Source organism: Elaeis guineensis, chromosome 9, assembly GCF_000442705.2.
Source record: "Elaeis guineensis isolate ETL-2024a chromosome 9, EG11, whole genome shotgun sequence".
NCBI classification, from domain to species: Eukaryota; Viridiplantae; Streptophyta; class Magnoliopsida; order Arecales; family Arecaceae; genus Elaeis; species Elaeis guineensis.
This window is the reverse complement of record NC_026001.2, coordinates 56,414,242-56,437,690: the sequence shown is the minus strand read 5'-3', so window position 1 is coordinate 56,437,690 and position 23,449 is coordinate 56,414,242. Positions and strand designations below refer to the sequence as shown.

Genomic DNA, 23,449 nt, shown 5'->3' with positions numbered 1-23,449 from the left:
GGGGGACTAGTTAGGTTAGGGTTGACAAAATTTAGGACTAACTACGTAACATTGAAGAGCCTCCTTGATAATAAGTTTGGTTTGAGGGCTATGATGACTTGTGATGAATGGAGAGCTTCTAAATATGCAAGGTGTAGTGAGGGATGACATATTGAGGGTATTCTATTAAGTAATGATTTTTGGAATACATGCTCTAAGGTGGTTAAGATAGCAAAGCCTTTGTATGAAGTATTATGGGTAGTGGATGGTGAGAAGCTCTCCATTCAAAGAAGAGATGCCAAGATATCAGCTAGCAAAGAAGAGATTATAGGAGCAATAGGCCAAGAGAATGCAACAACATATTTGCACATTATTAAGGACAAATATGACTCAAATAGAGAGGGAATTGCACTTGGTAGGTAAAACTTGCCTGAATGTCAACCTTACTCGTCTTTTATTGAATAATTTGTGGATGTCTTTACTCTTAATTAATATTGCTCTTTTTTGTTTTGTACAGACTGTTAAATCCTAAGTACCAATATGACCATAATATCACCTTGGATTAGGAGTTGCTGGTGAGTCTGAGTATGGTATATAGTCTAGAAGGTGATCTAGACTTGGCTACAAAAGCTACAAGGGAGATAATAAAAGAGTATATGTGTAAGGTAGTATTACCAAAGTCGGTAGTACCATCACGAACCATTCAGTTTGGGGCGTATTGAGCCATATCGGAGGCCATCCAAGATGATTTCGACCTCCGTATCGAGAAACCTGTGAGAGAGAGGGAGAAGGAAAGAGAGGAAGAGAGACAGAGAGGGAGGAGGGAGGGAGGGGGGAGGGAGAGGGAGAGGATAGAGAATAAGAGAAAAAGGCAGAGGGAGGGATGGAGAGAGGACTTCAGCCCCTCTTATATTTTTTTTTGAAATTTTTTAAGTGAAGTCAGTAGAAGTCCCTTTTATATTTTCTTTTGAATATTTTAAGTGAAGTCGGCAAAAATGTTCAAAAATAAAAAATAATAAGTGAAGTTGGTATTAAAAAAAATCAAACAAATATAAAAGGGACTGAAGCTCCTATTTTGTTTTGAAATAGGGCTCCATCCCCATTCCAGCACGGGCATAAGAGAGGGAACAGGGATTTGAAAGCCCTCTCTTTGCCCCTCCCTCTGTTTCTCTCTCCCCCTCTCCCTCCCTCCTTCCTCTCCCTCTATCTCTTATCCTCTCTCTCCTCCCTCCCCTTCCCTTGCCGATTTTTTTGTCGATTCATGCCGAAAGGCATGGCACTATAGTGTACCGTGCGTCGGCCTATTGACATGGGTGCCAGTTTCAGTACTGTAGATCTTAATATAACTTTTGTGATACTTTTGTATTACATTAACTTACTGAAATTAAATGACCACTAATGGTAAGTCTATATTGATTGGGCAGCGAAACTTTTTTTTGATATAGGAAAGGGAGCTTTGGAGAGCAAGGGGTAGAAATCAATATCTAAAATATCACCAAGTATAATGGAACAACTTGTTACTATCCTAGCATCCGTGTATGGTTAAGGACTTAAGCACTTATCTAGCTAATGTATTATTCAAATGCAAGGGAGTGGTGGTCTAGTGGGGCACAATTGCACCAAATCTGAGAAAGATTACCATCTAGGTCCTCTTGCAGACCATCTTATCAAGTGGAATGCAAACGCAATTGGAATACATTTACCTTGGTCCACATGAAACTCAAAAATTGTCTAACCTTATAGAGGTCGTGGGAGCTGGTTTTGTCCACTTCTATATAAGTATCAAGCTAAGCATTGTTAGATGTATGTCCTAGAAGCTAATCTGGCCGACACATTATAATAAATCTAGAACACAATTTTGTACTTAATACATTGATTTGATCAATAAAAGGACAAGTTTAATTTTCATTCAAGAGTGATGTATCCTTGAATCGTCCATGGAATTAATACTTTGATACATATTCTCAAGGTGTTGAGAATTGAGGTATGTATAATTAATTCCTAAATACTTCCGATCATAGTATCATTATGAGGATGGTGATCGATCTGGATAGACCGACGTACAGATCGCTTCCTTTTTGATAGACGAGTCTTTGATCTACAGTGTAGAGATACTGAGCGACGAGTGCGGATAGTTGTTAGAGAACTAGTACTAAATGTGATCATACGAGAGATTACTTGAATTTTTAATCAACCATCAGTGATCGTCTCAGTGCTGTAGTTGTGTGAATAGTTCTTTGACCTACGATGATATGATTGTTCGCAGTGAGGCTGCTGAAGTTTGACTGATACATAAATATAACCTCATTGAGATCTTGTAGTGGATGTTGGCGACAGTTGGTCCACTGTAAGAGTAGGATACGCATCTAGATGGAATCTATCGATCTTGATAGAGAAAAGCAGTCCTATGGGATATGAGAGGCTAAGTCCAAGAGTCTGTGACCACAGTAGTGTGATTGATGGAAAAGAGTTTCTATGAGGATGACAATTGGACTTGAGCTAATCGAATTTATCATATGACGATGATGAGGTTTGACGATTTATCCATGATCTGTCTAGTTGGAACTCACAATAGAGGGACTGAATCACATGTGAACTACACTTTGAAGTTCTTTTTCGATTCTACTGGGTTGCATTATATACTGCTAGGTGTCATTGGTGGATTGTGAGAGCTCACTAGGGTTGCTCGAGATCGACAATTTTTGATGAGTTAGAGTGGAATTGTTCCGATCCATTGAAAAGAGTTTCAATGATATTATGATAGAAATCATTGTATATCTTACTATCAGATATAATTGAACTTATGGGATCACACAACAAAGGGATTAGATCTGGAATAAGCAATTGGACTTATGAAGTTTCAATTGGGCTTAGAAAAATCTTATTGGATTCAGGGTGACCTTGCTAGCACATGATTGAACTCAATTTTTTTTTATACTTGAATTACTTATTTGATAAGATTAATTTGAGTTAATTACCTGTTGATAATCTAAATAAATTAGATTCATTGGGCTTCAATTGTTGAGTGCCTAAGATTTTGGATCATATGTATTAAGGATTCAAATCTTTAATCAATTTTCTTGATTGTTTGCATGGGGTGCCACTTGATTTGTTCAAATTGGGTGTGCCCACCTTAAAGAAGGCGTGTGGGACCAGCATGGGGCATCCCCTAGGCCCCATGTGGCGTGTGAAAAAGTCGGTGCAAAGGCTCCAATAGTTGGTGTCTAATGGATCTCCTAAAAGGGTTCAAACATCTAAGGCTACAAGAAGTTCTAATGCAAGTAGGACTTGTATTAAGGGGCTATTTAGTTTTGAATAAGATTCAAATTTTTTGCCTATTTAAAGGGACTTTCTCTAAGGCTCTTTATATCAGATTTCTAGCAGCCCACGCCTCCCATAAGGTCCCCCCATGCCTCCCTTTCTTCTCCCCTTTGGATCCAATGCCCAAAGGAGTTGGGTGTCCATCTCCATGCTCAAAAGGAGCTTAGATGTCCTCTTTTCTTTGCTGGTTTTTAGACCTTGGTTGCTTCATAATCAAGGAAAGAAGAGCAAGAGAAGAAGAGAAGAAAAAGATCAAAGAATGGATCAAAGAGTTGATCGCGATTCAGACTTCGTTTAGATTCGTAGGGTGATTGTTCTTAGAGAAGAAAAATTAACACCAAAGATGATTGTTTCAGACTGATCCTGAGTGGATACTCGTAGAGGTTGGGTACTTGTGCGGTTAAAGGAGAACCTACTCTCTTTCAGATCTAGATTTGAAGAAAAAAATTGTGAAATAAGTATGTGATTCGATCATATATTGAATTTCAGTATAAAATTCAGTATGTGTTCAATTCAGCATGTGAAGTAGATCCATTTGTTATATATTTTATACATGCATGATTTAGATTAAAAGGTATTTTAATCTTCTATTCTGCTGCGTTGTTTAGAAAAAAAATTTTAAAAAGAAAATTTTGGAATACACATGCATGTCCCGACATGAAAATTCAACAATGGTATCAGAGCCATGGGTTTCATATGCATGAAATTGACATACATGTTTTTGAAAAGAGTTTCAAAAACCGATCAATGGAAGTTGAGTACGCAATAGATGTGTAGGATGAAATGTGGTTTTAATGTTAGTTGCAGAACTGAATGTCATACCATTAGATACTATGACAATGTATGCAAATACAACGACACCATAGCCTTCGCTAAGGAGCCTAGGTCTCATAAAAAATTCAAGCATATAGAGCAGTGGTATAGGCGACTACCTCGAAAAGAAATATATCGAGGTGCGAAGAGTAGACTCCGTGGATAATGTGACAGACCCACTGATAAATCAATTGAGCCAGCCAAAGATGGAAGTCCACCTTGAGAAGATGGGACTTAGATTAGTGGTCAATTGGTTTTAGTCCAAGTGGGAGATTGTTAGATGTATGTCTTAGAAGTCAATCTGGTCGACACATTGTAATAAATCTAGGACAATTTTGTACTTAATATATTGATTTGATCAATAAAAAAGCAAGTTTAATTTTTATTTAAGAATTATGTGTCTTTGAATCATCCATGGAATTAATACTTTGATGCACATTCTTAAGATATTGAGAAATAGAGGCATGTATAATTAATTTCTAAATACTTCCGATCATAGTATCATCATGAGGATGGTGATCGATTCGGATAGACCGACGCACAGATCGCTTCCTTCGGGATAGATGAATTTTTGGTCTACAGTGTAGAGATACTGAGTGAAGAGTGTGGGTAGTTGATAGAGAACAACTAGTATTGAGCGTGACCATATGAGAGATCACTTAGATTTTTAATCAATCGTCAGTGATCGTCTCGATGCTATAATTGTGTGAATAGTTCTTTGATCTGCGATGGTACGATTGCTCGTAGTGAGACTGCTGGAGTTTGACTTACAGATAAACATGGCATCATTGAGACCTTATAGTGGATATTGGCGATAGTTGGTCCACTGTAGGAGTAGGATGCACGTCTAGATGAATCTATCGTTCTTGATAGAGAGGAGCAGTCTATAGGATTTGAGAGGCTAAGTCTGAGAGTCTGTGGCCACGACAGTGTAATTGATAGAAAAGAATTTTCTTGAGGATCACAATTGGACTTGAGCTAATCGAATTTATTATATGACTGATGATGAGGTTTGACAATTTATCCATGACCTGCCATCTAGTCGGAATTCACGATAGAGGGACTGAATTACATGTGAACTACATCTTGAGGTTCTTTTTCGGTTCTACTGGGTTATCACTACATACTATTAGGGGTCACTGGTGGATTGTGAGAGTTCACTAGGATTGCTCAAGATCGACAATCCTTGATGAGTTAGAGTGGAGTCGTTTCGATCTATTGAAAAGAGTTTCAATGATACTATGATAAAGATCATTGTATATTTCATTACGAGATAGAATTAAAGTTATGGGATCACACAACAAAGAGATTAGATCTGAAATAAGTAATTGGGCTTATGAAGTCTCAATTGGGTTTAGAGAAATCTTATTAGGTTCAGAAAATCTTGCTAGCACATGGTTGAACCCAATTTCTTCTTTGCACTTGAATTACTTATTTGATAAAATTAATTCGAGTTAATTATCTGCTAATAATCTAAATGAATTAGATTCATTGGGCTCCAATTATTGAGTGCCTAAGGTTTTGGATCATTTGTATTAAGGGTTCAAATCTTTAATCAATTTCTTTGATTGTTTGCATAGGCCGCCACTTGATTTAATCAAGTTGGGCGTGCCCACTTTAAAGAGGATGTGTAGGACCAACATGGGGTGTCCCCTAGGCCCTATGTGGTGTGTAAAAAAGTGGGTACAAAGGCTTCAATAGTTGGCACCTAATGGATCTCGTAAAGGGGGTCAAACATCTAAAGCTATAAAGATTTCTAATATGTGGGATTTGTATTAAGGGGCTATTCGATTTGAATAGGATTCAAACTTTTTGCCTATTTAAGGGGGCTTTCTCTAAGGCTCTTTACATCAGATTTTCAGCAGCCCATGCCTCCCATAAGGTGCCCCCACGTCTCCCTTTCTTCTCCCCTTTGGATCCAATGCCCAAAGGAGTTGGGCATCGTCCATCTCCACGCCCAAGAGGAGCTTGGGTGTCCCATTTTTTTTACTAGTTTCTAGACCTTGGTTGCTTCATAACCAAAAGAAGAAGAGCAAGAGAAGAAGAGAAGAAAAAGATCCAGAAAAGTATCAAAGAGTTGATCGCGATCCAGATTTTATTCAAATTCACAGGGTGATTGTTCTTGGAGAAGAAAGATTTACATCAAAGAGGACTGTTTCAGGCTGATCCTGAGTGGATACCTATAGAGATCAGGTACTTGTGCAGCTAAGGGAGAATCTACTCTCTTCCAGATCCAGATTTGAAGAAAGGAATTGCGAAACAGGTACGTGATTCGATCACATATTGAATTTCAGTATAAAATTCAGTATGTGTTCAATTTTAGCATATGAAGTAGATCCATGTGTTCTATGTTTTATGCATGCATGATTTAGATTAAAAGGTGTTTTAATCTTCTATTCTAATGCGTTGTTTAGAAGAGAAAATTTTGAAATACACGTGCATATCCGGACATAAAAATTCCAACAAGCATGTGATGAGGGAAAAGAGCCTGAGTAAGACAACCCATTTGACTTTGTTCATGATGAGGTTGGCCCTATATGCTAGACTATATTGTAGATCAAGAAACATAAGACCCACTAATGTTGGATGAGCTAGGAGATCCTCCCCGACTATGCAATGTAATAGCATAGGGGGCAGGTGATGGCAGATCAGGCAGTAGGTGATTTGAGGATTCTGACCAATGATTTGATCATAGAATATTTAGTTCAAGACATCACATAGGCCTCCAGAGCTAGCCTTGGCATTGAGACCAATAGTGGAGCTAGGGCAAGTCAATAGGTGAAGGTTAGTCGGCGTTTGAGAGGGAACCAGAGAAGTATAGTTGAGGAGAGGCATCAGAAGTCCTTGTCAAAGAGGAAAGTAGCAATTGATCTGGTAGAGGCAATTGATGATGTGTAGCTTCAGGATGGTGATAGTAAGATACCTAAGCCCTCAAATCTTGGATTGCCTAGTGATAAGAGTGATAATGACAATGATAGTGTGAGTTATGAAAGATCTAATGATCATGTCGATTGGGGGGGAGAAGGCGGTGAAGTACATGGGATCGATCTAGTTATTGGAGAGGGAAAGTTCATCCACACTATGCAAGACTTGGAACATGGAGCCAGATCTAGATTTGGATATTAGGGCAAGGAGTTGCTATGTTATAAGGTGGGGCTAGAATTATTGTGGGACGTGGCATATAGGTTGTGGGTACTCTGGATCATTTTTAGGAGAAGTTGAGGATAACCAAACAATGTTGACATTGAGAATACCCAAAATTCACGACATGGATGGAGTAGGAAGCATAAAGAAGCAAGTTAGAGTCTGAGCAAGTTAGCTTGTCATTATCATTACCAGAGCAGGATCTATTGGTGCATTAGATAGTTGGAGTGCATATAATGGTCATTCTGTTGGATTTTTATGGTTTCATGCATGCATGATTTTACAAAACAAGTACGCAATGAAATTTAAAAATTTTCAGATTAAATTTAATTTAATCTAAGCATGCATAAGATCAAATCTTCAAACCATAAACAGGATCATCATATGTGAGATAAGATTCAGATACAGAAATCAAATAGAAAAAATAAATTAAAACATTCCTGGACATGGATTAATCTTCAATGTGAACAGATGATCATGGATGTCTTCCGAAGGTCTCTTCTAGCTGCACAAGCGTCCGGCCTCTTCGGATATCCACACGAGACTTTGATCTGATCAGAAGCCTTTTGATCTTATCGGGATGCTAGCTCCTTTGCAGAGATCGCATCTTAAGGGTTAAAAATCTTTTTTTCTCCTAAGACACTCTTAGAGAACAAAAAGATATAGGAGGATCTTGATCTCTACGCTAGAGATCATGAGAAGAATCCTTTCTTCTCTTTTTTTCTTAAAATTCATGCATGAAATCTCTACAATAAAAATGTAATAATTTTGTCTAACTTTTGGACAAAGAAAAGAGAAGACAACCATGTCTAAACATGGACGAGAGAGAGGAAACAAGATGTCCTAACAACCAACCCTTGGTTGTTGCAATAAAGAAGAGATCAAACCATAACTACCTCACGCCAAGAACCATGGATGTCGCCCCTTCTCTCTTTTCTTTTCTCCATATTAAATCCTCTCCTCCAGGACGTGTAAAACCTGGTGCTAATCCTCTAAAAACCATCCAATATGGTGGGGTATAAATAGATGAAGATAGGACTTCAAATTTATATAGGAATCAAGAAACCAATTCAAGTAGGACTCTTGCAATATTTGTAACACCCAAACCATTAGGTTTCACACCAAATTTTTCACGATAAAAAGGGCCTTCATGGAGCTTATTATGCGCACAAAAAGGAGAAGTGGCGTTAATTGCTGGTTGGCGTGGCTTTATTTGGGCGCACAAATTGAAGGTGACGTGGGCTCCTATTTGCACATGGAAAGGAAGAGATTTAATCACATGGGATTCTTGTTTAAATTGCTATTTTAAACCCAATTAAAACATCAATTAGTCCTAATCATATTAGGACTATATTAGACTCAAATAAATAGGAATCTAAATTTGATTTGAAACCCAATTAATTTAGATTGGATGTCTCCTAATTGGAGGAGTCCTAGTCCAATTGGACTATTTCTTGGTGCTTGAGTCAAACTCAATTTTTAATCCTAATTCCATTAGGATTTGGTGCACCATGAAAATGAATATTTCTAGTTCAATTAGGAATATATACATCCTAGTCTAATTATGAATTGGGTCAAATCCAAATCTTAATTCAACTGAGACTAATCTTCCGATCTTTTTGGGGTTATACTATAATCCTATAGGGTTGATCAAATCAAACCCATAATGAGTCAAATTAAATTCAATCAAATTGGACTTGATACAAGCCATATTGCTCAATCAAATTGAGCCAATTAGTAATTTTATTGCTAATTAATCTTCTATAACTCACTAACTCTTTAGTAAGTTATATAATGCAATATTTGCATTAGATTAATTATCAATCAAATTGATAATTAATTTTTGTTACGATTCATAATCGTAATTCAACCATCTGATTAGTCAGAAGCCTCTTTTGTGTGTGATCCCATAGGTTCTATTCTGTCTGGTAGTGAGATATATTGTGATCTCTATCATAGTATCATTGAAACTCTTTTCAATGGGTTGGAACAATTCGAACTCAACCCACTAAGGATCATTGATCATCAAGATGATCCTCATGAGTCTCACAATCCACTAGTGATACCTAGCAGTATGTAGTGGCAATCCAGCAGAATAAAAGATGAACCTCTAGGTGCAGTTAACATATGATACAGTCCCTCTATCGTGAGTCCCAACCAAATGGCAGGTTATGGATGAATCGTCAATATGATAGATTCAATCAGCTTAAGTTCATATGTGACTCTATGAAAATTCTTTCCATCAATCACACTGCTATGGCCATAGACTTAAGGACTCAGCTTTTCAAATTCCATAAGACTACTCCCTTCTGTTAGGATCGATAGATCCCATCTTGATGCACACCCCACTCTTGCAGTGGATCAACTGTCGCCAACATCCACTACAAGAGCTCATTGAGATCTATGTTGATGTGTCAGTCAAATTTCAGCAGCCTCACTACGAGCAGTAGTGCCATTTCAGATCAGAAGACCAGTTATACAACTGCAGCATCGAGAAAGTTACTAACGAGTGAGTAGACATCCATGTGACTTTTCGTGTTGGTCACGCTCAGTACTAGTTGTTCTCTAACAACCACCTGCACTCGCTCCAGTATCTCTATACTGTAGATTCGAGATCCATCTGTTCAAGAAAAGTGATTCGTGCACTGGTCTATTCGGATCAATCACTATCCCTGTGATGATCCTATGATCAGGAGCAATTTAGGAATTAACCATCAATATCATATGTCTCAAATTCTCAACTCTTTGAGAAGATGTGTCATCATCTTGTTAATCCCTTGGATGATTCATGGACACATAAATATGAATGGTAATATAACTGCTCAATAAGTACAAAATCATGTCCTAGAAATATAAAATGTGTCAGCCACGATTGGCTTCTAGGGCATACATCCAACAATTTCTCACTTGCACTAAAGCTAATTTGTCATGTACCAAGCTCCATCTTCACAAGACAGGCTTTAGTCTTAGGCTAGCTAAGTGACTTACCAGTGAGTCAACCACATCGCATGTGGAGTTTGCTCTCTGCACCTCTATGTATTTCTACTTGAGGTAGTCGCGTGTTTTGCTGTTCTATGTGCTTGGATATCTGGTGAGATTTAGGCTCCTTAGCAAGGGCTATATTCCCATTGTCTTTGCAGTATAGTGTTACAGTATCTGATGGTATGACAATCAATTCTGCAACTAACATTAGAACTAGAATGCATCCTACACATCTATAGTGTACTCAGCTTCCATTGATCGATTATTTGGAATCTTTTCAAAATATCGAATAGGAACACACCTCATGACGTAGATATTCTACTATCAACATCAGACATAAAATCTGAATTGGTGTATCCTCCCACTCCTAGCTTTGATCCTTCTCCAAATTAAGAACATGTCCTTAGTTCTTCTTAAGAGCTTAAGGTCGTTTTCACAGCAATCCAGCGCTCTTAGCTTGGATACAACTAATATTATTTGTGACAATCACAGTAATAATATATCAGTTCAAGTACATTATATGGCATATTTCTATGCCCAAGAGGGTAGCAGATCCCTCTCCAAAATTTTTATACTGAACTCTTTCAGCATCCAGTCTCTGTACTTTATCTGTGAAAATATAAGCATCCAATTGCATCTATCACTATAGATGTTTAGAACGCTCGATTTATGTCTTTTATGAAAAAATCTATATTCAACCATATTTTAATCGATGTCAGTATTGGATACTCTCACTAACCCTTTTGAAAATCATAATTCCTCTTTTCTGATCAAACAACCAAGATTATTATAGACTTTGTGATCACCTATCACAAGAAGTAAAATCTATAGGCTATTCCATACAGAAATCTTCAGAAGATCTCTTCTCAGAAAAGCTATTTCACATCCCTTTCTTGGAGTCGATATCTTACATCGCCTCGTGGTTCTGGGATCATCTCTATGCTCCCCATCTCCTATGAGAAATGACTTTCTCTACATTCTTTGCTTAAGCATACCCGAGTATCTTTTGAGAGGATTGGAGATCTTACTATGTGTACGAGATGGAGGAATATACGTCTACTGGCTCATGATGAATAGGTTCTTAAGGTCCCAAGGCTCGTTGCTCTTCAGAGACACTCTTTGAGCTTAACTTTTCTCCCACTGCTTCATCTTGGTCAAACAATTTTTTCAAGAAGATAGCATGTCGGGTCATAGTCACATTGTGATCCTTTCAGAAGGTAGTATCCCAAATTTTTTTTAGGATGAGCTTTATAGATCTATCCTCTAACATATCCAAGTATTGTGCTAAACACAGACTGGACATCTTTGAATCTCAAAATAATCAGGATTCGGTTCTCACCATCTCATATCTCATACGGTGTGGTAGGAACAGGTTTAGAGAGAATTCAATTTCATAGAAATAAAGCATGTCCCTAAAGAAATATGAATACATCAGTGAAGTTTATTATGGATCAGACCATATCTCATATAGTCTTATGTCTCTTCTTATCTCGTTGAGCTAAGATGTACTAAGAGCAGTCCAATATGAAACTATGCCATTTTATGAGACAATTGAGAAATTCTTTTCAATGGTATTGCATCCTCGATCCGATCGAAGTACCTTTAGGAATTTTCGATTTATTTCTCTACTTCTAAATTTTTTGAACCTTTCAAAAATTTTAGATTTATATCTCATATACAAAATAGAGACAACTCCTTGGTTAGCACATCACATGGACTACACACATCAAATGTGTGCAAGGATAAATATCTTAGTGATCCTTTTCCTCTTGTCCTACAAGAGTCGCTTGGTTCATATTTTTTTAAAGAGATGATACACAAACTAGATTTGACTCAACAGTCAATGAGCCCAAAAGTTCATATTTCTCTAATTTGTCAATCATTTTTTTTCTAATATGACTTAGCATAAGGGTCCACATATACTTTAAGCTTATCTCAATTCTGGATCTCTCAGATCTAATGGCATTCACTGATTGCTCAATTAAGTTCACAAATGCATCACTATGCAAATGATAGAGACTGTCTTTAAGAACCAAATTCAAACGATGATCGCAAAAGACAGATATCCATGGCCACAGTAGCAACTATTGCCCTATAGCCAATTCAAGGGTTACTTCCTTAGCCCTCTATCTTCCCATCGACTCTACACTAGAGTCCATAGCTCAACGGGGAGAAGAAGAAATTGTAAGGATAACATTGAGCAATCTTGACATCACATGCCTATTCTAGATGTGTCTTTATTTCTTTAGGCTCTCCAGGTATTTACCTCTGAACTCTTTCAAGATTTCTTTGTTATCAATACTTTGACCAATTCAGATAAAGTGCCATGATGGTCTTTTATATGGTAGCTTACCACAAACTATTTATATAAACTAATCAGGGATCGCAGGATCAAATCCATAAGTAATTCTTTATGCATGATCATGTCGAATCTTTTGAGCTCCTTAATGTCCTTGATCATTATCAAATAACGATCATAGACTAACTGCCCATCACGTATCACATGCGCTGTGTGACTTTAATTATCTCACAACACTTGTAGATGAATCAATATGTCGTTGGCAGTGAACATGTGCTCATGTATAGCACCTATCTTAATTGTCGTTGTCCACCACTCATCAAGTATAGCTCGTTGACTATGGGTTGGATGGATTGATAACAATAGAATAACCCGATAGAGTACATTGCTTAATTTTCTAATATTAAGAACAATACTTAAGTTTATGAGCTAGTCTATGTACTCAGTTTCGATTAATTGGTTGATATCTAAGATTTGAGCTAGAAGGTTGGAAGCTGACACAATGAACAGCAGAGAGCAAAGATTCTAATTGGATATTTGTACTTGTTGGTGCAGAATTCCGTCGAGACCGGAGAAGCTGGAGTTGAGAGGATCACGGCTGCTATCGGGACCTGCAAGGAAAGTCTAAACCGGAGTCGGGGGTGCTCCGGTAAGATCCTCCGACGCTCAAGTCAGTACTCTGCTTCAACAGAAATAGAGCACTCGAATGGGATTTTAGCAGAGTTTAGAGATAGTGTTTAGAGCCTAGAGGAGAACGTATCTGGGGGGTCTCTTTTATAGACGGAAGAGCGTAATCGATTGACAGTGACGTCCGTAACTACCTGGTAGTGGGCCGTTCGGGGCCACGTGGAGTTTGTTATAGAGTGGAGTGGTGTTCGTTGTTGCGACTTGTCGGAGAGTGATGGGGCCACGTGGAGTTTGTTACAGAGTGGAGTGGTGTCCGTTGTCGCGACTTATCGAGGAGTTCGGATCGGACAGCTGAAGCTCGATTGGGACGTCTGGTGGAGCGGAATAGCTCTCTGTCTCAGCAATTTAAGAGGCTCGGATGTTTTTGAGGTTGCTGATGGGTTAACTATTGTTGGGTGCCTTAGGCGTTGATGCTGCAGACGGAAGTCATCTGCTGTAGAAGCTCGGATGGAAACTTTCTGTTGGAGAAATCCAGCTGGAGTCCGATTGCTAGGGAAGTCCGTCTGAAATTATCTGATGTAGAAGCTTGTCTGAGGGTTGTCCACTGGAGAGATCCGGTTGCATAAGAAATTCGGCAGAAGGTCGATCGATAGTGGAATTCGGAAGGCACTATAGAAGGTTGACCAATAGAAGAGTCCGAAAGGTGTTGTGGAAGTTCGTCCGCTGGAGGAGTCTGGTTGGTACTTTTGAAGTCCGGTTGGCGCTGTTGAAGGTTGATGGCTGGAGAGGTACGGAAGACACCGGAGACAGTTGGTCACTGTAGAAATCCGGCTGCTGGAGTCCGTCCGTTGTAGAAGTTCGTCTGGAATCCATCCGCTGTGGAAGTTTGGACGGAGTTCGGTTCTTGTAGGAGTCCGGAAGGATGTCGCTTACTGTAGAAGCTCGGAGGGAGATCGGTTGCCGTGGAAGCCCGGATGGAGACCGCTTATTGTAGAAGCTCAAATGAAATTTGCTTACTGTAAAAGCTCGGATGGAGACCGGTTGCCGTGGAAGCCCGGATGGAGATCGCTTATTGTAGAAGCTCGGATGGAATTCGCTTACTGTAGAAGCTCGGATAGAGACTGGTTGTCGTGGAAGCCCGGATGGAGACCGCTTATTGTAGAAGTCCTGCTGCTGGAGAAGTCCGGACATTGACGAAGTCCAGTAGAAGCTCGGAGTAAAGTTGATCGTGACAGGAGGAAGTTTGGAAGAGATTCGGAGAAGTCGAAAACTGTAGAAAATCGGCTGATAGTGAAGCCCAGAGAGTATTTGGAGCAGTCCGATAGACGATTGAAGGAGCTCATTATTGGAGAAGCCCGGAGGGTACGGTAGGAGTTCGTCCGTTGGAGGAATCTGGGGGACACTGTGGAAGGTCGACTGCTGGACGAGTTCGGATGATACTGTGGAAGCTCGGACGGTCGGGGAGTTCAGAAAGACGCCGCTCAAGGTCGAAAGCCGGAAGAGTCCTGGGAGGGTTGGCATGAAGCTCGGACGGCTGGGGGAGTTCTGAAAGACGTCGCTTAAGGTCGGAAGCCGGAAGAGTCTTAGGAGGGTTGGCCTCTGACGAACTTCGGCTGGGATTATTTTATACCCAACACCAGTCTCCCTACTTTCGAGTTTGGATTTCGAATGAAGTACAGAGAAATTTTTACAGCCGAAGTTGCCCCCTTGATTTCCGTACTCGATTGTTTCCAGATATTTTGGCATTTGGTGCGCCGGTGCTGGAGTCTTTTCAAGTCGAGGCAACCCGAAAAGATTTTTTTAAAATTTTCGTTGGAGCATTACCCCAGGTACGATGCAATAACGATTCTGTCAGTCGTCAGCCGTCTGCCACGACGAGTGGGACATGCGGTGGTTGTAGGTCGGTCAAAGGAGATTTGCAATCATTATTGCGTCGGACCCTGAGGTCTATTTAAACCCATCTCCCTCCTGTTTCACTTTGTCTGAGATTTTTCTTCGGTCCCTTCTTCTTCCCCGAGAGCTTCGCCCTCCTCCGACGTCCCTCTCAGTCTTAGGCGCCCTTCAGGTCGACCTCCATCGCCCTCGCTACCCTCCTGCACCTCTTGGACCAGCCTAGGTTAGTTTCGGAATCTTTCTTTTTCTTGCTGTTCTTTCGTTTCTCCTCTGCATTTCGCTCGTTCGGTTTCTCCGCGAGTGCCTTGTTTCCTATTTTTTCTAATTTTTTCGGGATTTTTTTGGAGTTTTCATTTGATTCAAAATGTCTTCCAATACTTCCTCCTCTAGCAGTTCTAGAAGTTCGTTAGCTTTAGCCTCCCAGAATCCTAGTACCGTAGATAGACCTTGTTCGGTCTTTGTACCAGACACCATCCCCAGCTCTATGATCTCGGACGAACTCTCGCTGATTAGGATTCAGTACGGGGTTCCTCCAGAGCACGAGCTTGAGCTTCCCGGGCCAACTGACCGGGCTAGCACCCCTCCTCCTGGCCACTTTTGCTTATACCAGGAAGCCTTCCGCGCCGGGCTTCGACTTCTACTTCCACTTTTTGTTATTGCTCTTTTTCGCTTTTTAAACATTTCTCTAATTTCTGTAACACCGAACTCCTTTAGGTTTCTGATAGGATTTCTTTCCCTCTGTCGTTTAGCTGAAGTCCGGCCAACTCTTTCTTTGTTTAGAAATTTTTATACCTTTAAGCATCACCCTTCGGCAAAGGACTGGTGGTACTTCTCCCCCCAGTTCGGTAGAAAGGGGTTGCTGAAAGGTGCCCCCTCTTCTATCCACAACTGGAAGGAGAGGTACTTCTACGTCCGATGCTCGACCTTGATGCTGGGGTTGCCCCCCTGGGGCTCCCTGAGGGACTCCGTCCGTCGGGCTTCTAGCTTGGGAAAGGACGACCTTGAAGCCTCCAATAAACTTAAGGCTTATTCAGCTCCTCTCCTCTCCGACCTTCTGAAGGAGCAACTTTTATTTAATATCGGCCTGAGCCCTCTTAACCCTGCCGGTATTTTTTTCTTTCTCAAGTCATTCGCTGCTTCCTCTTTTCTCTTATTCTGTTTCTAAGCTGTGTCGATCTTTTTTCATTGCAGATATGGACGCAGACGCAGCTCGGATACTAGCCAAGGGTCTCAAGACCCACAAGAGGAAAGGCGCCGCAACTTCTAGGTCGGCGAAGAAGGCGAGGGTAGAGGAGACAAGCTCGGCCGTGCCTGCCCAGGCGGCCGTTGCCGTTGATGCCCCCTCCGACGTCGAGCCCGCAGTCCTCCGAGCTTCTTCAAGAAGCCCTCCGGTCGAGGTTTCCGCTCCAGAGTCTCATCCCGAGGAGGCGCCGGGGGCCGAAAGGAGGAGAAGGAAGAAGACAGTGGCCCGTAAGATCCGCAGCAGCAGGGTTGCCATCGAGGGGGCCGATGGCTCCGAAGAGGATCCGGAGGAGAATCCCTTCAACAATAGGGATTTAATAAAAAGGTTGGTCGACGGATGCGTTCTGCCCGAGGTCGTCCACAGGATCGTCCATGCCGATCCTGAACAATGGGTTTGGGACTCTCTGGGGTCCTTTCTTGAGGTAGGCCGATTTACTTTTTCTTCTTTTCGCTTCTTCACTTAGTTCATTCCTTAGTTTTCATATTGACTTCCTGGCCGCTCTTGCAGATTGGACACCAGCTCATCGCCAACATCGAGGCGATGAACAATGCAAAGAAGGAAGCAGCTCAGGCGGAGGAAGGTCGCCAGGCTGAGGCTGCCCGTCTTATGGAGAAGGTCACCGAAGTCGCGAGTCTCCAAGAGGCGCTTCAGAAGGAGGAACAAATCTCGACAGATCTGAAGGCTGCCTTGGAGGAGGAAAAAGGAAGGCAGAGGCCGAGGTCTTCGAGCTGAAGAAGCAGATCCCGATCCTAGTCTCGGAGGCAAGGGCCCAAGCAGTGGAGTTCAAGACCTCCTCTGAGATGAGGGATCTGAATGTCAAGTTCGGTCAGGCCGCCTTTATCAAAGGCTTTAAGCTTTGCCATGAGAAGGTGGTCGGGAAGTTTCTCGAACTCGATCTCAGCTTCTGGATGAAGCGTCCGATGATGAAGCCGGACCTTCCGAAGCTGCTGCCGGTCTCCCTCCAGTCGGGACCTCTTCAACTAGGGTCGATAGATCTCATCTTGATGCACACTCCATTCTATAGTGGACCAACTGTCGCCAACATCACTACAAGGGCTCATTGAGTCCATGTTGATGTGTCAATCAAACTCCAGCAGCCTCACTGCGAGCAGTAGTACCATCTCAGATCAGAGGACCAGTCATATAACTGCAGTATCGAGAAAGTCACTAACGAGTGAGTAGACATCCATGTGACTTCTCGTGTTGGTCACGCTCAGTGCTAGTTGTTCTCTAATAACCACCTGCACTCTCGCTCCAGTGTTTCTATACTGCAGATTCGAGATCCATCTGTCCAAAGGAAGCGATTTGTGCACTGGTCTATCCGGATCAATCACCATCCCCATAATGATTCTATGACCAGGAGCAATTTAGGAATTAACCATCATTGACACATGTCTCAAATTCTCAACTCTTTGAGAATATGTGTCATCATCTCGTTAATCCCTTGGATGATTCATAGACACATAAACATGAATGGTAATGTAACTGCTCAATAAATATAAAATCATATCTTAGAAATATAAAATGTGTCGGTCAAGATTGACTTTTAGGGCATACATTCAACACCTCCTTCTATTTATGATACAGATATATACCTTCGATTGTCATATCCTGAGGATTACTCTCTTTACACATTATCCACCTTTATACGGATATGTTCTAGGGCCACAATATGGTGCTGCTTCTCATTATCTCGAGCAAGGTTGTCCAATGTGTTACTTGATGTACTATCAGAGGGTTGTCTCAGACAGTACTATACACAACTTGAGCAATAGGGATGGACTTGGTATGTAGTCTATTATCATATTCAAGGACCTGATGATAAATAGGACCTAGATGTATACGAGCGCCATAGACATTCCACATGGGATTAGTGGTAAGTTTGATATGTTTATTTTAAACAGATGAATCCATTTTTTGTAATATTAAAATGTAATTTATTAAATAATATTTAGATAATTTTATTTTCATTTCAAGCGACCAAGCTGTGTGGTAAAACTTGCAACTCTACTCATCGAATAATGTTATTTTTGCTTTATCAAGGACTCATGCAGCATAATTATAAGAGATTGTGGCGTGGTAATCAAGGAAGGATCTCTAATAACCTAGAAGGTCATGATGCATTATAGTGTTAGTTTTAAATTGGGCCAATTTAGCATAAATATATTACTTTTGAAGGTTAAATATGTTTAAAAATTAAACAACCGTAAAAATTTGAGATAAGTTAAGAAGGAAATAGAAAATATAAAAGAGGGCGTCTTAAGTACCGGAATGCTGGACCAAAATAGCCACCAGGATGGGGCAACATGTGGGGTGTTATTTTTTGTGGGGAAGTAAAATGCCTTCATCCGACAGAATTTAAAACCTTGCCGATTATGATTATGACCATTCCCATTTCAATATTGTTGTTAATTAGGCAAGGATTTTAATTCTTTTACTAAGAACCTAATCTTGGGTAGAATGTATTAGCTTTTTCTTACAAAACTTATCCTTCCTGATGCATCACAGGATGTAGCCATCAGGTACTATGACCAGCTGGACCTTGCCAGCTTTCCAAGAGACAGCAGATTCACGAGCGAACATTGATAATTTTAGCTGGGTTTTATATTTGTAATTGAAAAATTCTGGCATGTTTCCCTATTATTTGATCCTACTTTAGTACCATTTTGTACCAGATTTAATACCTGAATCAGGGTATGTCCGATATATGGTTTTAATACATTGTGTGAAGGGTGCCTTTTGATATATTAATGAAGAAATTTTTGGAGAGAACATCTTTCATTGAATGAAGGATTCTTTAATTTAGTTTACCTTCAATTTGTGTGTTGATCGTGAAAATTTCCTGACATTTGAACACTCTTCACTAGGCATGTTGCATTAGTTCCCTCCACAGTTTTTGAAGAAACAAGAGAAGAATGGCATCCTATGGTCTTCTCTTCTCTTTTTTATTGTGGGATGGCCGAAACTGACCCGAATTGCTCCAAACTGAGCGAAGAAGGGGTGGTTCCACTCAGTTCAATGTGGTTTAAGTCAGTTTGCACTGATGCCCAAATCAAGAGACCAACCTGATCTGGTTCCACTTTGGTTTTGGCCGGTGCACCTTGAATTGGGTAGTTCAGGGTGGTATGGCTCGAATTGGATGGTTTGGGTAGATTTATTAAATAATGTTGGTAAGTCTTGTATACCAAAAATTGCTAGAGTATGCAAGTCAAGAACTATCGGTCAAATCCTTTGGCTATCTCACTTAGCTTTTTTCTACATTCTTCTAAATTTTCGTATAATTCCCTTGATGGAAAACATGTGAAGCATACTATTAACACCTTGTGATATGCCACCACTCTACTCAAATGTGGGTCAATACATATTGGATAAACTACAATTCATGTCCCATTTTATGAAAATTCATTTGTATTGATGAGGCTAGTTTCTACGGTAGTACGTTGGATTCCAAGGTTATTACATGATGTAATGTGCCTACTTTTGTTACTTGATCCCTCATGCTGTCTACCATTACCTCCACTACAAATTCAAGTATCTAATGCCTCTTTTGGTACAAACTTATGAGCATAAAATGGCTCCTCGTGTATTCATGTATGCCAATCAGTTGTGTTGAATTGTTTTCTTTATTTATTAAAGACTAATCATATTCATTTTACTCTTCCTAGGGCACATCTTACATTATATCTCTTTGACTAAGAAGAATCTGTACACCTTTCTTGTGTGGTTTTTTCTTCCTAAACATAAGGCATTTCCTCTGTCAGCTATGAATTATTGTTCTTTTGTAAGAATATACAGTAAAATGATACCTAATTCAAAGAGGATCTTACTTTTCTTGCATAGGACATCATCTCCTCTTAATCTTGATCTTTTCCTTTTCTTTGGTTCATCCCAAGCCTTTCTGTATATTCTTTGCTTTTCATATTGCTTGGACAACTTTAAAGCATTCATTCTCTTCCAACTATAATGTGTTTTAATGACTCCTCATTTACTCATTGTTGCAACACATTTCTGAATCTGCTATTCACTAGACTTATTTGGAGATCTATTTGCTAATATGGTTGTTTTTATACATTACATCCACAATTGATCTACGATTTATTTCCTGCCACTCATACTCTTCTTTCATACTTATGGCTTCAACTTCAATTGTATATTGATGATAAATGGGCATCTGGGGTTACTACTTTATTGTACCATTTTTCAGGTTTACTTGCTCAGAAAAGAATTTTTTGAGTTGCTATTCAATGATCTCATTCAGGATTATATGGGAATGCTATTTGCTTATTCTTTCTTTCTATACATGGGGTATACAAATGATCAAATGATTCTGTTGTTCTTTCTCTTACTTTTCAAATGTCTCCAACTTTGTATGTTGATGATGCTCAGCGTTTGAGATGAACAATTAACAATTGTCATAATACGGTAACTTTTACTGTCAAGTGACACTTCTGTTAATTAACAAGATGCCAATTTTTTGTACCTTGTTAAGCTTATGTAGCATATATGCCTTGTTGTAGACCATGTAAAAAGGTTTTTTGGCTCACTTTGGCTTCATGGTATTATGCATGATTCAAAATTCTTTAATTCCATATTAATTACATAAAATTCAACCAATCAAGCTAGGAAGCATATTCAATTGAGTATAAAATAGAATACCATTCTTTTACCATCATTTCCTTGTTGAAAGATTTGATGTTTCTTTACCATGGTTTGCTTCTGTCATTTCATTAATTTCTGTCTTTTCCTGTCTTTTTCTTTCTTTCTTTCTCTTTTTTTTTGGGTGGGGGGTGGTGTTGGGATTGGTGGTTGTGATTTATTGAGTTGTTTTATTAATGGTTTATATTTGGTATTGTAGATTCATAAACTGTGCAGCAAATGTCTATGTAAAGTCTCATTTATGATCTTCTGGACTGAAATTTGCCATTGCTCATTAAATTTGAACTCCAAGAATATCAGTGTAAAGCTTTGGAAATAAAACTTGTCAGCCATTCTGAAAAGGAGTTTTAGCATTGATTACAAGTTTGATGGTGTCTATTATTACAGTTGAGGCCACATTCATAGATGGAGATTCATATTGTTTGACATCCCTTCAAATTTTCATTTATCTATACCCTTTACAACTAGAACAAATCTGTTATGAACACAGGCATCCATTTCTTGGAATCTGGAGTTCAGTGAGGATATTTTAAAAATGTGGCTGGTAGCATAAATTTCTAAGAAAACTAGACAAATTATACATTTGTTAGATTTTCTGTGCAGAACACAGCAATCCATGAGAAGCTGCTGTACTAATCTTCTAGGAATCTATCATTTAGATTCCATAATTCTTCATACCTTAGTAATTGATTGTTATCCTTTTTCTCCAGGGTATCAAAAGTGATGTCCGTACAAGTTCTGGTATGTTTTTGAGTTCCGAAGAGAGAAATTTTCCGATTATACAGGTTGGTTTCAGTTTCTAGTTTTTGAATCTTTGCCAATTGGTTTATGGAATCTTATTTTCTTAATTTTAAAGGATTTTAAGGTGTTCTAGTTTCATGTAATTTGGTACTAAAATTCCTAAAATTGATTGCCATGCATTTTAAACACTTCATCGGAGTGGATCTTTCTTGTTGCAAATATTTCTCCAAAGTTATTTTGTAAAATTGAGTTTAAGGAAACTATGGTATCACAAAAATCTTGTACTTTTTTGGACCGATGATATTAATTATTATTTTTTCAAATTGTCAATTTCAGAAACAGTAAAGCGATATGAAGTTTCTGCATTTACTGCATGAGTAATTAGTGGCAATGGAAAGCTAACATGAAGGTTTTGACTAACATTTCCACCAATTTGAGGGAAAATATTTGAAGCAAGGACGTGCATGGAAATATTTACATGAACACGGTGGAATCTTACTATCATACCATCCGTAAATTATTCACTTGATTAAATCAAGTGATGGATCCAATCCCTTCAATATTTTGTGCAAGGTGTGTGAAGTTATTATGTTATTCGGCTGTCCGTGGCTGGCTTTATAAATTTTTATTCATCAAATGTATGTTCTAAGAACTCGTCAGGTTTATTTACAAGGATTTTCATATCACGTTGCATAAGTTCTGTTCATCATCCATCTTACCTAATATCTTCCCTTAAGTCTCTCTAAATTGCACAAGTTCCATCTATCATCCATGTTTAGCCTACATCTTCCCTTTCTCTAAGCTAGTTGACATAGACCAAAGCACAACATGTAGGGGGCCCTCTGTAGAACTAGCTTTCATATGCCCAACCGTACTCATCATGAAGCCAGCACATATTAGTTGATGTAATTTCATTCCCCATCTAAGATTCTTGTTCCCAGTTCTATGTTTCCTATACAACACAACCATCTTAATATTTCACTTTGCTTATTTTTGTAATCTTGTTTGCTTGGATCTTGCTTGTTGCCTCATTTTTGAGCCTTTGTAACATGGGAAGTTTTGTTGTTCTGTTACCAAATTTTCTCGAGTTGTAAAGTTTGTCAGTCACTTGACATCCTATACCTTGAAAGATCTCCCCACTACTGTTTGTTTATAAACTTCAATTCTATTATGAAAGTCATCATTTGTTGCTATTTTGTTTGACAAGTCCAGGATAATGGAACTAATCACCCAACAGCATGGATTCAAAAGTTGGTGGAATGGGATGGTACTATCAATACCAGACTGTTCTAATGTGAAACTGACATAGTATGGGTGCTGGGACACTGAAATAGCACAGCTTCATGACATAATGGCAACATCAGGTTATTTATATAATAAAGCCAAGGTGGCATGCTTGTTATTATCTAATGGATGAATCTCTCATGCATTTTCGTTCTTGTTGGTTATATATTTTTTGGTAAATTTTGTATAGTTCCATTGATCACCTTCATGTATCAACAGCTAGTTTTCTCTGGTTAGCCCAGGCTATTGAAAAGCGGATTGCTGTCTTTTCCCAAGTACCTGCTGAGAATGGAGAGCTCATTCAAGTACTGAGGTAAAATTTTGAACTTCTTCGCCTCTAGGCTCGAGTTTGTAAGCATGATACAGTTGTTCATGTCAAAGCTAATGCTCTTTAACATGTAGGTATGAAACAAATCAATATTACAAGCCACATCATGATTACTTTGCTGACACTGTAAGTTCCGTAC

General features: G+C 39.3%; 2 protein-coding genes across 2 annotated transcripts in view; both read left to right on the top strand.

The window, feature by feature from the left end:
* The window catches only part of LOC105035164 (prolyl 4-hydroxylase 1), a 112,933-nt gene that overhangs the window by 71,086 nt on the left and 18,398 nt on the right, over window positions 1–23,449 (top strand). Inside the window, exons 6-8 of the mRNA XM_010910612.4 lie at window positions 21,668–21,742; window positions 23,225–23,295; window positions 23,385–23,436. Coding sequence (XP_010908914.1) covers window positions 21,668–21,742; window positions 23,225–23,295; window positions 23,385–23,436 — 198 coding nt within the window. The remainder of the gene's footprint in view (window positions 1–21,667; window positions 21,743–23,224; window positions 23,296–23,384; window positions 23,437–23,449) is intronic.
* LOC140851574 (uncharacterized) lies at window positions 12,096–21,661 on the top strand. The gene is made up of 2 exons (XM_073243399.1): window positions 12,096–16,722; window positions 16,809–21,661. Exons 1-2 carry the CDS (start codon window positions 16,252–16,254, stop codon window positions 17,031–17,033), a joined length of 696 nt encoding a protein of 231 aa, XP_073099500.1. The 5' UTR covers window positions 12,096–16,251; the 3' UTR covers window positions 17,034–21,661.

Bases quoted from the DNA above. Each gene is read 5' to 3' on its own strand.
- LOC140851574 (XM_073243399.1), top strand. From the start codon at position 16,252: ATGGACGCAGACGCAGCTCGGATACTAGCCAAGGGTCTCAAGACCCAC. The intron at 16,723-16,808 runs GTAGGCCGATTT...CCGCTCTTGCAG, and splicing joins CTCTGGGGTCCTTTCTTGAG to ATTGGACACCAGCTCATCGC.